We start from the raw sequence: 17,017 nt of genomic DNA on the forward strand, positions 1-17,017 counted from the left end.
TATTGCGTACATGTGAACGTTATTGGTACAATTTCCTCGTCGAGAAAAGCAATATAGGTTTGGCAAATAAACATACGTACATGTGGTTGCTCTGAGTGACATACATACGGTTGAAATTGGTCATAGACCTGGGATGAGTCCGGAGCGACAATAACCCGGAAATAAGGCACAACTATTCGGAGAATAGTGCAAGTTTAATACTTTGCAAGGCATCCCGATCACTACTACCAACTGAAAATTATTTGGCCAGGTAAGGCAGACTTTGATCAAAAGTCCCTACACTAGCAAACGTTTAGAGTCAAGAAAACAATTAATTAGGTAGAATCTGCACACACACTTGCATTTTACTGAATTGGCTTTCACATACGATCATGGGAAATGTGTGCATATGGATCATTTTTACGAAAAAACGGTTTTATAAGTACGGGTGCAGACATGAAGGTCATGACTGAAACATTAACCCATAAAGAATTTTGCATTTTCCAGTGTTCGAAGAAGAATCTCGTTGCCCTTCTACCCTCGTGAACATTTTCAAACAATTTGTGGTAGAGAACTTTATCACTCGCTATCTCTCTCCTCGCTCACCGCAATCGGTCATTTATAAATATAACATATGTTTGTATGTTTGAATGAGTGTGTATAATGTACAATTTCACTGTGTACACATATGCACCAGCATAAGGATAACTTTTAGTATTTCTCAGCATTACATTATGAGACATTTCTCTTTGGCACTACTAGAGCCTCCTCCATCGCCTTCGCCGTTCTCTGCAATGGCACCATTAGTTTCTTTCATTTTCTTTTCCTTTTTCTGCTTCTTTTTAGTTTTGGTATCCAACTGCAGCGAAACTGTTCGTGTCTTTTCCAGGTTCAACAATTCCTAAAGAGATACAAAAAGATAATAATTGAATTTTCATTTCTATCGTAATAATCCTTATTTTCGCACATCTCGTTACACCCTGAAAAAATAATATTAGGTGAAAAGAAAGAAAGAACAAAAGCAACAAGTAATTCTATTCATTAGGCATGTCGCTCGCAATAAGTTCACTTTTTCTAAAAATTTACATGTTCAATAAGTAAAAATATATCGATTTAATGATAAATTTACAATTTTCTCATTTGTTATTGTTGTCGTTTTGTAGTGACGAATATAGGGGCTCTGACCAATTTTTCAATGTAGCTGTCTGTTTTTTTGTCTCTCCTCAAAAGGGGTAACCGAATTCATGCAATATTTTGATATCGGCCCACCCCTTCTAATGCTTCCCCCAAAAAGGATAAAAATTTTCAAAACATGTACATCTCATATGAAACTTCCATTTGCATTTGCTTGGTACGTCCCCCACAAAACTTGGACTATCCGATTTGAACTAAACTTTACACAACCTAATATTATAACCAAATAATTCGATATCCTATAATGGAGTGTATATATTATTTTTTTTTTTGTTAATTACAGTTATTATTGTCCGTCCCTTCGGTAGGAATTTAGATTAAGAGGTAAAAATGTGGTTATATCTCTTTCAATCTAAAAATTAATTTAAATAGGGTAGTAAAAATTTTTTACATGTGGAAATCTGCAATAACTTATTCAGTATGGATCCATGTTGTTTTGCATCAGTGAGGAAAAAACTGCACTAAAATGCAAATTGGAATATTACACCGAGTTCGCCAGGTTAGACTTATGAAATTGAAAAAAATGATTTTAATTTTCTTCTTAATTCGAGCTTATTTCTAAAATGTCTCATTAAAAGATTTTCAATCATATATCGGTGCACGCTTTGGGACAACAACTATGATAGCTTCAATTGCATTTCGAGTTATCGTATTCGAAGACATTTGTCAATATAGATCCATAATAAATTCCAGCTCCGTTTTTGACATTTCGGTGATCCTGGAAACAATTTCATTATGCAAAATATTTTTTCTATTTCAAAAACAAATGTGTAAAAATACAAGAAAATAGTGTGAAAAATAAGTAAATGGTTACCAAAAATCAGTGGGGGTGCTAATTTTGTCGTTCTCGTTGAGGAATAAATAAATATATAAAATAAACGAAATATTCTAAAAGATCTGCCACAACACAATAAATGTAGTAGTAGGGTTATATTTTTGAAGGAATTCGCCTTCTGGATCACCTGATATTTGGACCAAGACCCATAGTATACATACACAAACATTCCGTCATGCCGATGAACCCCTTTGTTCCCCTTCAATATTCAAACAAAAAAAAAAATAATAATAATAATAATATTTTTTTATCCCAAAAATGGCATTTTCAGTCGTAAATTCAGTTGTTTCTTATCCCATTACAATTCTAGTTTTTTTTTTTTTTGTACACAAAATTATTTACTGACAATTTTGAAAATGAATATTATTCACCAGATTAAAAGGGTTTCATTTTCAAAATCAAAACTATTTTGATATTCTTCATGCATTAGTGTATGGGACCCTTAAAATATGAAAAATATATTACAAATCTTGGGAAAAACATTTGAGTTGTTTACGAAAATAGTGTGTGGTGACCTTGACCTGGTATTTGGGCCATGATCCGTCTCTTCAAAATTATTTGTTTGTCAAAATTCCAGTGCATTTCAGACAATATAAAAATCACATAATATTAGATTCATTAATATCATGGGGTGTTGGAAAAATATTTAACTAGGCGCACATTTAAAGTCAGAATTAATAATTATCTGTCAAACCCGTTTGCATACCTCAAGGATCCCCACTGTCGGTAGTGCTATTTCAAATAGCATTTAATCAAATCAGCAACATCAGTAACAAATATCCGAAGATATATCATTGCCTATACGCTGACGACCTATATATTCTAAACTCCAATAAATATAACGATGCTGCTATCATTTAATTTTCTAACATCATAAATGACATCAGCACTTGGGCCAAAACTTCAGGTGACAAAATATCTCCTACAAAGTCTTAAATTTTACGTATATGTCGGAAGCCTAACTGTAAGCCCACCAATATATTAACTAACGGATTTAGCATTCTCTACGTCAACAAGCTAAAATCCTAAAAATCAACAATATTTTTCAGAAAAACTATCGGTGGAATGAACACATACTTAAATTAAAAAAGGACCTTATTCCTCGATTAAACATCATAAAGTATCTTTCACACAAAAGTTTCGCTCACATCAACACTCTTACCTATTTAGTAAAATCACTTGTGCTAAGCAAAATTGACTATGGATTGTACCTTTTTGGAGATAGGTATTTTCCCAACTTGACTGTTTTCTATCGATTCCTGTGATACATCTCTCAGCGCTCTAGGGAAATGTAAAACTTCGAACGAAATCTATGCACAGCATTTTCGATACTTTTTCACGCAGTTTTTATACACTGATGCTTCAAAATCAAGCTCAATTTCCTCATAATTCTTCCTTAAAATTCTTGTTGATTTTTCATCAATCTTCACAGCCGAAGCTGCTGGCATTCTAGAATTCAATATTGCAACTCAATCTCAACAAAAAACTATAATTGTTTCCGACACTTTATCAGTTCTTAATGTAGTGTCATGTACATCAAATAACAATTGGGCTTCGATTAACAAAATTCGAAATTTGTTAACCGATAACAATAATATAAAACTTTTCTGGGTACCTGGTCACGTAGGTATTAAAGGAAACGAAAGTGCAGGTAGAGCAGTAAGGTACACATGCACAGCTCCCATAATGTCGGATGGAACCACTGAAAAAGTTGATTTAAAAAGCTATATAAAAGGCTTACTTAAAGAAAATGCTTTATAAGAACGCATGTCATTTAATCATGTACACTTCAAACAAATCAATCCTAACTGTATAACGCATATATATCCCACCAATATGTCTAAAAAGGAAGTGCGTATATTTCCCAGACTTCGAATGGGTCATACTATTGCCACACACCAACATCTAATTAACACATATTTAGACAACAAATGTCCTAAATGCGGAAATATCTACACAGTTCTACATATTTTAGAATCTTGCAACGCTTTCAACAGAGCCCGTCTCAAATACCTCAAAAACGATGGACTGAATATGCTAACATCCCCTACCGATGTTAATACTAAAGCTATATTTAACTATATAATACATCTGAAAATAACATTGTAAGATTCAAAATTATTAAAAATTGTCAGCCAATTTAGCTGATGGCCACTGTAGCCAACGCTATTTCTTTTCTTATTAGTATTGTATTTACTACAATGCAAATATTATAATAAATAAATAAAAATCATTTCACTGAAAAATTAACATTTTTTATGTCACCATATAACATAATGTCACGATATGGTGACACCTATATTTTATTCGCGACTATGAAATGTCCCATCGTATATATATTATATGTCTTTTGGATGTTTCAACCAAAGACATGCAAGATTAGTAACAATTCTCATGTCGAATTCATCTGGCAACTATATAGATTGACAGCTAATCAGATAATCAGCTGCGCCTGTGCCTTGGTTTCGGCTACCTCTTATCGACAAAATTTATTATAGTTATTTTTAAATGAATTCACATAAAAAATTTTAAAATATTGGAACATTTTATTATTATTTTCTCCCTCTCTTTATATTGCAGAAATGTTCAAAACGAATATCATAAAGAGTCAATTAATTTTCATTTATGTTCATAGATCAAATAGATGACATGAAAATAATTATGATCATATCCGTAAATTACCTGAAATAGTTCCGTAACATTGTGATTGGTTTTGGCAGAAGTTTCCATAAATGATATATTCCATAGACGCGCTTGTTCCTTCCCCTCCTCCTCCGTAACATTTCGTAGTTCCGCGCTTTCATCACACTTGTTACCTACCAGCATGACAGGTATGTTTACAATGTCTTGGCCCTGTAATAGTTTCCAATAAGTAAATTCATATTATTTATCCAATTAATTCGCGGCTGACTCACTTTCAGTTCCTTAATGAGGTTCCATATTGGTTTCAACTCCTCTAAACTTTGCTTCGAGCACACCGAATACACCAAAATGAAGGCATGACCTTTTGTTATGGACAACCTTTGCATCGCTGGAAACTGATGTGATCCCGTTGTGTCGGTAATCTGCAGGGTGCATATCGTTTTATTGCAACTAATTACCTATAAAAATTGAAATGGAACCAGGTGCAATTAGCCTCTGCACATACATAATATAGAGCTGAAATATAACTTGTAACAAACTCATTGTATTAAAATATATTCGGAAGCCGCAAATGTTGTCCTACAACAAAAGGAACAACCGATGCATGAAGATTAGTTGTTGTATGGAATACTTATGTTTACCTCATATAATCGAAATGCAATATGTAAAAAAACATGACACCAAATAATTTAAAGCATTTTTGTAATTCCTAACATTTTTATGATTATCTCTATAAGGCTGTGGAAAAATCATACTAATAGTAGTTGTGTTCCCAAACCAAAAAACATATTCACATGTACCCAAACGTGATCGAACCCAAATTTATGAACTGTAGAGTTAGCTCCAAAATAAATATTCCTTAAATCGGTCGGTATATTTATATGGGGACTATCTTATGCTCTGAAAAAATAATGTCCCTAAAGTCTACAAAATACTGAAAATTGGATTGTATCATTCTATGGGAGCTATACCAAACCGTAAACTTACATTGACATTTTTGGTAGGAAGATTTGACACCTCATACAAATTCGATCATATTGACCATTTTTGGTGGGGAGAATTTTAACATAATGAGAATACAACATATAAAAAAAGCTAGTTTGTCCCAGCTCCCCAAAATGCTGAAGTTTGAGATGTAGCGTTACATGGTGATTCCCTAAAAAGTGAGCCAATATTGTCCATATAGCAACATGAAAACCTGAAAAATCATATTGGAGGCAATTTGGCAAAAAAACGTGTCCAAAACACCCAAAATATAGAATAATGGGTGTTACAATTATATGAGTGTTTCACGGAAACAAGGGACAATTTTGATAATTTTTGGTAATGACATTTTCTACTCAATGAGAACCGAAAATATTAAATTGTTCCCAAATTGGTTAAAACACGTGCTCAAGCTCCTTCCAGATACCGATATTTGGGGGCTTCCCTAAAAGTTCGACGAATATTAATAGTTTTTAGTAGCGAACCAGTTTTTTATGTTTTCTATCGATTTGTGACTAAGCCACTCAATTCACAGACTTCGTGTCAAAGTAAAACTAGGAGCCTACAAAATGAGGAATAGTTTCAATGCGCAATCACGAATTTCTGAAAATCGATTATATGATTATTGTAGTCGCGAATCTGAGTTATTTGATATATATTTTGTGTAGCTTCAGAGTAGTAATACACACCCAAAGGTGAAACTTTTGTGCGATCAAATTTCTAAAAAAACTTATTTTTTCGGGCCAAATTTTTAGATGTGTCAATTAAATTATATGGGTACTCGTGATCAGTAAGCTTTTCTACGTTTCGGATGAAATAAAATCGTCTTCGTGAAAATCTCCTAGAACGGCGATAGAAAAACACGAAATTTGGCAAAAAAAAATATGACCTTATGCGGATTTTGAACTTTTCGAAAACAGAGCCGAAAGAGCCAATTTATCTCAAAAATAGAGTGAGCTGGGTCATCCATGGTTCTTAATGGACCGCATTGAAATATATAGATCGATGTATTTTTTAGGGTGCACACCGAAATCGGATGCGCGTTAAAGACATATGGACCTTTCGCGTTATACGAGTTTTTGGGTATTTCAATGGAAAATGTAGTACATCTTAGCCGTCAAATGAAATTTCGCAAAATATACATCGATTGGAAGATATACGTCAGTACTTATCGATTTAGACGCAATTTTAAATTTATATTTCGTAATATAGTTTTATTTTAAGATTTATTTCTATTTATAGAACCCAAGATTGGAAGGGTAATATTTACTCAGTAAGAATTTGCAGAGAGTAAATACGAATTGTTCCTTCTCAAGAGAGAAAACAGCAAAAAGTAAACGAACAACATCCAGTAAAAAGATTGTTTCGACACAGCTGATTAAAACAACAAACAAATTGGCGCAAACTAAAAAACAGCATTTTTATTAGAAAAATGGATAACAAGCGGAAAATTGATGTTGCTTGTTCCCCACAAACATTTAAAAGGGTTGTGACCGGTAAGTTTTAACTATTTAATTATACAAAATCAAAATAAAATTCACAAAACAATAAATTTTCTTGAGAAAAATTAAGTTTGTAACAATTGTTACAAATTGTTACTGGAAGTCGTCTGTTAACCCAAAAGTTCTGCAAAAGAGAGCGGTTGGAGAGAGAAATTTTGACAGTTCTTTCAGTGAGAGTTTGCAAATTCTTGCTGGAAAAATTTCTTCTTGCAATCTCTTGCAACTCTTCTTCTTCTCATACATCGACATTCAATCAGATGTTTTCTATTGTTTGTTTATTTATTTTTGTGCTTTCAATTTGAAAATAATTTTTTTTGGAATTAGCAAGACTAATTGTTTTTGGAGAAAAACTTTACAAAACGAGAAAAACGTAAGTATTAATATGTAATAGGAAAATAAAAGACTATTTCCAGCATTTTTAGAAAAATGACGGAAGAAGATCAGTGTGTCTCTGTAGCCAGTGGCAGTAAATTATTAAGCCCAAATATGGATTTGGATATGCAGAAAGGTAGTTATGATGGTTTCCAACTTATTTTTTTACATTTCTGTGTGAAAAGTAGGAATGGTACAAAATATAGCTCAAAAACTTGTTAAACTGGTTGTGTTTTCTTTCTTTTAATTCTTTATAATGGCGGACAAATTGGTTTGTTTTGACAAATCAGCTGATTAGTTGCAAGCTTCTGCAGGGATGCCGTCTGTTTACTTTTCGCATTTTTCTTGCAAAAGAGAATAAAACTACCTTACTCTCTCAGAAAGAAGTTACTGGACAATTCCTGCAGGGAAAGTAACCAGACACACCTATTTTTTGTTTGTTTACAAAACATAAAAAAACAGCTGATTAAATATCAGCTGATGGTACAAGAAAATTCTTACTGAGTAAATTTTCCTTGTAAGAATTTGCAAATACTCAGTACAACAACTGTCAAATCTGCTCCTCAATTCACTCTCTTTTACTGGACTTTTGGGTAAACGAACAACATTTTGTAATAATTTGTACAAATTCGTACAAATTATTGAGTAAACGAACGAACCTATTGTTTTGCTCAAGGCGTATTTAATAAGGTGTAAGTGACAATCATATGTTTTTAAAGTTTTTTCTTTATTGTTTGTGAAATAAATTGTCAAAACATGTTTTTCGACGTTTCATTTCCTTCAAATTTAAATTATGCTCAACAACAACAAAAATACATTTATAGGAACAGAAAATGTTACAAGCCTCAAATGACCAAAAAATTTATTTTACATTGGGCTCCTGATTATAGGCCGCTGAAATATAGACCTTTAAAATTTGCAAGGAGCCTGTAGTGGTATCTGTCCATTGGTGTTTGTCACACATATGGGTCTCTATAATGTTTCTAGTGCTTTGTCATGAAAATATCACAATTTGCAAAAAGAGTAAATTGCGTAGCTTTAAATAAATCTGTACGTGTAGGATATAAACCCTCAACCACCCTCAAAAGCAAGGAAAATGTATACGTATTGGAATCTGCCCATTGGTATTTGCAAAATCTTCGACGGATGTCCAGCTTAACTCAGATTCCGTAGTGGATCTTTATATATTAATTTAAATTGAAAAGCATTGTGGGCCGTACTTCGGCTCGAGAATTTGACATACGCTTAAGACAATATTGGTATATTGGATACGTAACACAATCTTAATTATTTCGTGGTCCTTGAGCGGCCATTTATGGCACAAAACTTTTCCACTGAGAAGGGCTGATTTGGAAGCCACAATTAAATAAATATGTATATAAATATATATATATATATATATATATATGAACCTCGGGCAGGATGTGGTAAATTTTCAAAACAAAACAAAAGATTTCAATTCCTCATGCATTATTTATTGACAAAAAATGAAAACGAATGCTGTTTAGATTATATAGATGTTTTTAAATTAATTTTTAGGACGATACATGTCATTAATATAATGAAAATAATGACATAATCGCCTATATTTTGCGGTAATGTGCAGCTTTTTCGCGATTATTATAATATCTGCATATTCATATTTTACGAAGGAAGTCATATATCTACATTTTTGGTCAATATAATAAACGGCATAATTTTAAGATTTTTTTCTTATCCCCAAAATAAAAAAACATCGATAACTTTTGCGCGCATCAACCAAAAATTTGATCGCGAACGGATTCGGTGTCAGGACATTTTTGTCTTTATGTGTACTAAAAATCATGAAAAAAGCCGATTTTTTTAAATGGAATATTAAAAAGTTGGCAAAGTTGCCTTTGCCAACTTTCGCCTTTGATACGGCGAAAATGTGCCTCATCCTCCTGTTGCCTCCCTCATAAATGGTAAAAATGTTCAATATTTATAAATAAAATATTAGGCTAATAGAATGTCCCGCTTGAATCAAACTTTGCACAACCCAATATCTTTACAATGTTTGGGTGTAGTCCGAAGATGGGACCCATTGGTTCACTCCTTCTGGTACCTCCCAAAAATGGCCAAAAATTTCAATATTTTTAAATACAACATCAGACGAATGAAATGTCCGATTTGAACCAATCTTTGTTAAACGTATTATCTTTACCAATCCTAGATAAAGTCCGAAGATTGCTTCACTTCTTCTGGTACATCCCCCACAAACGATCAAAAATTTCAATATTTATTTAGCTCAATTATGAAGTAATTACTTAGTTCCCCATACAAAATTGTCTGAGCGAACACCGACTTTTGTACGTTGTTCAATTCGAATTACTCTCTGAATAACCAAGAAATTTGTCCCATCCCTAACAATTGAGAGTATTTATCGAAAATAAATTAATTTTGACAACATGAAAATATTTATAAAATTTTCAAACTTTTTCAGTAAAATTGAAAATGATGAATGAAAAGTAAAAAAAATGTATAGTTTTTGTCATGATACAATTATAAAAGGTAACAGCAAATCCCAGCTGATTTGATTCCAACGTAATACTAGTGTCAATATGAATTTGACAAATTATGTTTTTAAAAATCACCCTACAGGAAAATTGGGAACGCATACAATTTAAATTTGTTTTTTATTAAATGTGCTCCTGTATTCAATTTACTCACTCTGCCTGCTGGGAAAGTTTGAGGAAGCAAATCTTTCTTCAAGGAATAACTCGCTATTCCCAGCATTTTCATATGTGTTACACATATATATGGCAATGGCACAATTATAGGAAATATGTGGAATAGATAGAAATATAAATTTGATTTGATTTTCATTCATGTTTTTCAATTTTTATTTTGACGATTCGAAAAAAATTAATTTTCAAAATAAAAATAATTTGATGATTATTTGTTTGTTTATTTACATTTTTCTGTCAAATGAGTTGACACTAGTAGGACTTACAACAACAAATTTCCTTGTTGCTGTTGTATCGTTTTTTGTACAACAACACTTGCTGTCACCTTCTATTATTATACCATGAGTTTTTATATATGCAGTAGGATGTAAATTTTGTTTTCTACATAATGCAATATGCATTTCTTTTCCCTTGGTTCTAATTAGCGTACAAAACAAGAAACAAATGTGGGGCAACTCAAACAAAAAATTCTCCAAATTTTTATGTGACATTTGAATTGAGTAAATATAAAAATGTATTAAAAACAACAATATTTTCAGAAAAAATGGAAAACATGAATGAAAAGTAAATAGATATTGGTTCATACTATAGTCAGGAGAAAGAGAATTATTTTTTCTATTTAGATCCCTATGTAATTCATCTCTATGTCCCTATGTAAAATATGTTACATTGTTGGTGTAAAACAAGAAACAAAAAGTTTGAAATAAAAAACTCTGATGACATGAATTATGAATAGTGTTGTATGAACGGTTTAATTCACGTACGTAATTCTGAGAGCGAACTACGTTGTTCGGATGCCCGTCAGAACATGGCATTACCATGGTATGTTCCCGTACTTTTTAATAGTAAAGCTATTAAAATGGATTAACTCACTTAGCGGCCCCGTCCTTTTAAAATAATACTAAAAATGAAAATATAACTTCTAGAAAACAAATGTTGCATATTGTTCTATACTCTCATAGCTTGTTGCTGAAAATAAATTTTACTAAAAAATAATAATTTATTAATAAAATATTTAGGTTTTAACTTAAAATTTATTATTTCGAAGAAAAAATCTCTGGGGTTAAAAAAAATTAAATTAATTAAAAAAATAAGAGGTTCAGGAACGGAGCTTGTGTTGAATCACATGATGTTACATGGTATAATAATAGAAGGTAACAGCAAGTGTTGTTGTACAACAATCGATACAACAACCACATGGAAATTTGTTTTTGTAAGTTATACTAGTGTCAACGTCATTCGACAGAAAAATGTAAACAAACAAATAAATTATATTTATTTTGAAAATGAAATATGTTCGAATCATTAAAATACAATTTGAAAAACATGAATGAAAATCTATCAAATTTATATTTCTATCGCTTCCACATCTTTCCTATAGTTGAGCTTTCCACTTCCACTTATATGTGTAACACATATGAAAATGCAGGGAATTGCGAGTTTTTCAATGAAGAAAGATTTGCTTCCTCAAACTTTCCCAGCAGGCAGATTGAGTAAATTGAATACGGGAGCATATTTAATAAAGAACAATTTCATATTGCATGCGTTTCGAATTTTCCTGTTGGGTGATTTTTAAAAACATAATTTGTGAATTTCATATTGACACTAGTATTACGTTGGTATCAAATCAGCAGGGATTTGCTGTTTCCTTTTATAATTGTACCATGATGATGTTACGAGATATTTCATATCCATTGTCTGATCCCATTTTCAAAAAGTGGTAAACATGGTACAACAATAAAAGGTATGACAGCTTGAGATGAATAACAAATAATCTACTATGTAGGTAGTGGCTTCTTCTATCAAATTTCACAACACATAACTAAAGACGAGACAAATGAATGACAGGTTATGATTTCTCACTTTGTAATATTTATACCCAGCTTTGTATTAAAAGCAAATCGTTATCATTTTAAAATAATAAAAATAATTTCTTTTATTTTTGCTCGAAACAAATTTTCTTTCCTTGTGTTTTCTAAATAGCATCCCATTGGCTAGGCTAGGTTATTATAAATATATTTCTGAATGACGGACGTGATCAAACAGGAACATTTTAAAGCAGTGTTGCATTTCAATAGTTCTCTGATTTCAATCATGATTACAAATAAATCTAGAAGGGAGATGATATATTTTTGTATAGTTTTTTTGGAATCTCATAGATATTTTGACATTTTACTACTACAGTATGTTTATATTGTACCGGATTTAGTTATCAAACAGGAACATTTTAAAGCAGTGTTGCATTTCAATAGTTCTCTGATTTCAATCATGATTACAAATAAATCGAGAAGGGAGATGATATATTTTTGTATCGTTTTTTTTTGGAATCTCATAGATATTTTGACATTTTACTACTACAGTATATTTATATTGTACCGGATTTAGTTAACCCAGTGGGTTTAAAGTGTCAATTTAAAAAATTTTTTAAATGGTATTCGTACACATTCAACTTAAAATATAAAATTCAAAAAATATAATGTGTTTTGAAAATCATTAGCCACAGCTTTACATTCCACGCCGTGTGCTTAAGATCATTAATCTACGGGAACCAATAGCGATTTTTACCAATAGTAGGTTCGTTCCCGTACTTTTTGATAGTAAATCTAGTAAAAGAGCGAACTATAAAAAATTACTCTCACATACAAGATTTGCGCAAAAAGTAAAGGAACGAAAAATAGTTAAAACATGAAGAAACGTCAATATCAAAAATTTCATTTGTTAAGGACAAAAAGACTACAGAAACTTAATGCACAAAAAAAAAAACACAAAAAGTTAAACGGCGACCATTGCGTTAGAGGAAAACATTATCGAATATTTGGAAGTGGAGTTTCCGACTACTCCAATCCCGGAAAGGCTTTCATGGCTTTACGCTCCCATAATGTTAATGCTATTGAAATTTGATATTTTGATTGGAATGTTTTAGCGAACTAGAAAAACAAGAATACTCGGATCATTTTGAAATGATTACCGTAAGTAACCCTCTTTGTGCTAATTACAGTGATATACATTTCATGTGGGTAAATGCATACTTCCCGAGATATTGGCCTCGGAACATATATTTTTTGAAACAACCCTTTTTCTATTGCCACCAAGGCAATATGGGTATCATTAAAAGGTTATATCTGGTACTTTTTAAGATAACTTAAGAATAACACTTTCACATATGTACAAGCGCATACATGGCTACGCAAACCAAATTATTTTTTTTTAATTTAATATTCTTCATCTAGTTAGTACGATTAACCAACCCATTCAATAGTATCTTCATCTGAATCTTCTGCCAGCTAATCATCTTCGCTATCTTCCAAAAGAGAATACAAAATCTGTTTGCCCATTTTTAAATTTCTTATTTGTTTGTTTTTCTTTTCAAGCAAATGTGTGTGCGTGTGTCCCTTATGTTGAAGCGCTAACTTTCATATGCTTTATTTCGGACTGTATATCTCTGGCAATCAAATGTCAAATTCATAATTTACTACATTTGCAATTTCGTGCTAGGCCAAATTGGTCTTGCGGAAAATAGGAGAAGAGAACGCCATTTTGATTTTAACTCTCTTAAATTTAACTTCAATTTTTCCTACTTTTCGGCGTAAGGAAACGCTTTTCTAGCAAAAATTGCAAAACTAGTACAATATAGTACTATATTGCAGGTTTGGGAACACAGCTAGTATTAGCAACTTCATGCAAAATTTTTCATCTTGCTTTGTTAAAAGCGGCCCACACAGGTCAAATATCCGTGTGAAGCTGCTAAGACATACACTTTTAAAAGCATTAAAGTGGACAGCGATAAAGACACAAAAAGACCGAATATTGTTATTCAATTTAATTTTATTCCGGGCAGTGGGAAACAAATATTTATTTTTACAAGATCGCAAAGAAATCCTCAAATTCGAATTCCCTTAATAACTTCATCTTTAGAACGATCGTTCCTTGTCCGAGTTGCTCGAGTATATAACATATTCGCCCATGTGCTGCATTTCGAGTTTGCTCGAATGTGAAACATTTTCCCAAATTTGGTGTGCTCCATTCCGAATACCCAAAAAAATATTGGGAATATAATTCGAGCACATATAGCGTTGTGGATTGAAAACAAAATGAGATCGTACGTGTTTTTCTGAGCACGTACAAGTTGAAAAAGAGCGCTGAACATTTTTGCGATCAATTTTTGAGATCAATCTGGCAACTCAACCACCATATGATCAAAATAAAAATAGAATCTATAAAAAATCTACTTTTAAGATTTCCAATAGTCCTTTTAATAATGTTTCTTGCAGATGTGTGCACTTTATTATACCGATGTTGACAAGATCCATGCTCCACTTGGGGAGCATAAAAAATGTTTCTAAAGCGTAAACACTATCTCCTAGAAGCCAACTATTTTGCATACCATTTCCACTTTTGTTAATGATGACTAGCTGCACTCATATGCCAAATAAAAGCATCATTGCTGGACCCACCAACAGCCAGATATCTCAAGGTACCTGCTAACTGGAGGCTTTCAGGAATGGCACCCTTGTGTATGAAAGGACCCACTTCTGTCAAAATATCCATAAATGCTTATTTTAACACGTTCCAGTATCATTGACTTTTTCAGGTAGAAACCAGGGCAATTAATAAGCCAGCAGGCATATTTTTTTCTTAATTTTGTTGGTAAACAAATTGCAAATTCCAATGAAACATATGTTTTTTTGTTGAACACATTTCGTAACATATTGAACACAGCTATGCTTTCGAGCCACACTTTCACTCGAAATTGAGCACACCATTTTGCACAACATGGGAATTTAAAAAAGTATGGGAATTCAAAAACTCTCGGAACATGTCACATGGGCGATTACCAGCACCCTTTAATACCATTCAATCATTCAATAGCTTGGTTTAAAAGTAAAAGTTAGAGTATCTTATTTCCAATTACTCATGATTATATCAAGTTAATCAAATTTTATAAATTAGTATTGCCCAATATTACTTACTTATTTTATTTATTTATTTATTTTTTTTAATCAATGAAGAATTTATAAATCATTACGTTATATATATTTATAAATTGGAGTAGTTCAAATTCAATTCATGTATTTTTACAACTCATTTTTATATATAATAATTTCCTTTTGGTGTGGATTAACAACCATTCCATTCCTACTGGAGTAGTCATAATCCAATTAATCAATTTGTTTAATCATAACCTATACTAATAATTAAAAACCTTTTTTTGTAATTTGATCGGTATAATATTCTTTAGTAGTCCAATATCCCTCCCTTTTACATTTAAGCCGCTTAATATGATAAAATTTATATTTAATTGTGAAATGTAGCTTACAGCCTTAAGGTCGAAAGACTGGGCAATATGAAATATAAAATAAATAAAATAAAAAATAAATAAATATACTTATACAAAATAACAATAGACGGTGAATATATTGAAATAAACGTTTATCACTTTTATTACATTTTATACGTTTACACCTTTTTGACAGTCGTAAAATGCGTAACTAACAAAAGCATAATTGTGTAGGAGAAGCAAAAAACTGTTTTGAATGAAAACTATAAACATGTCAAATGAAGATTTTTCTAAGTTCAATTTTAATACACTGACAGATGTATACCTAAATAAAACAAAATTGTTTTTTAATTATTATTATAAACCCACTTGTAGTTACGTCTTTTTGGTTTATCAACACATGTAGTTTATTGACATTCACAATATTCATTCAAAAAGTCAATTTTCAATTTTTTTTTTGTTAGTTACGCCTTTTTGCATTTTAGCTAACGATATATCCTGACGGATTACCATTAGGGTGGCGATCTAAGATGAAAAATTCTGCAATTTTAATGTTTAATGTAATGTGAATCACAATTTAGACAGTTCGATAACGAATTTAAAAATTTATTGTTTTTTTTTTTTTCTTTGTCGGCTGGGAGTCGAAAGATCGTTGGGAATTTTACGAACCCTTTCATTTATAAATAATTCGTCGTTCTGAAGCGAAAACGTTTTAACTCCTCATATTGTAATACTCAATGCAGTCATATTTAATATCAACTTTGGAGTTAAATATTTTTTGCTCTAGAGGGGCGAATTTTCAGCTCATAGAGTTACAAATAGTTGAACATTTCTCAGTTATATGCTCACCTGACGATATGTATCCTCTATTGTTGGTATATAGGATTCGCGAAATGTTCCTTTTATAAATCGTAGAACTAATGAACTTTTTCCAACTCCCCCCGCACCAAAAACAACAACTCTATAGTCGTTGTTTGCTTCGGCGCGGGTCACGACCTGCTGATTCTTTTGCTCCGTAATTTTGAGGCTGTTTCTTAAACACTATCACAATGTATGTCTCTTGCTGGAGCTATCAAATAGTTCTTGTTTGTTTTTTTTTAATTTGATTTTGAGTATGGCACTTTAAAACTTCATGCGCGAATTTAATGTTAATGACTTGTTATACACTTTCATTCCGGCCTTTTGGTTCTTTCGGGCTGGTCTGCAATTATGAAGTAAGTGTAAGGATCTTGTACAAAGTCCCGATTTGAGTGTTTATGTTGGATGTCTGAGGATGTGATATCATTCATTGGTGCGCTATAAACATGCATGGTATATTTTGTTTTGTATGTGTTTATGTATGTACATGCGATATCTCTATGCCGGTATGGAACGATATACATTGGTGCACAAATACAGTGTATGTATATTTATATCCTGTACAAGTCTTTTGGATATACTTCGTATTTATATATCATTACAAAATAAATTCTGAAACACTAAACTAATAAAAATGACTTGGTTTGGTATTCATTTCAAATTACAA

The 17,017-nt window shown here is 31.8% G+C and overlaps 1 protein-coding gene across 1 annotated transcript; it reads right to left on the reverse strand.

The window, feature by feature from the left end:
• Positions 1-703: 703 nt before the first annotated feature.
• Positions 704-16,539, reverse strand: LOC133325321 (GTP-binding protein Di-Ras2). The gene is made up of 4 exons (XM_061534106.1): positions 16,342-16,539; positions 4,924-5,109; positions 4,691-4,861; positions 704-880 (listed from the first exon to the last, which is right to left on the reverse strand). The coding sequence occupies exons 2-4, from the start codon at positions 5,035-5,037 to the stop codon at positions 707-709; spliced, it is 459 nt and encodes a 152-aa protein (XP_061390090.1). The 5' UTR covers positions 5,038-5,109; positions 16,342-16,539; the 3' UTR covers positions 704-706.
• Positions 16,540-17,017: the final 478 nt, after the last annotated feature.

This window comes from Musca vetustissima, unplaced genomic scaffold (genome assembly GCF_032173495.1).
Source record: "Musca vetustissima isolate MV318-11 ecotype Yass unplaced genomic scaffold, APGP_CSIRO_Mvet_v1 utg470, whole genome shotgun sequence".
NCBI lineage: Eukaryota > Metazoa > Arthropoda > Insecta > Diptera > Muscidae > Musca > Musca vetustissima.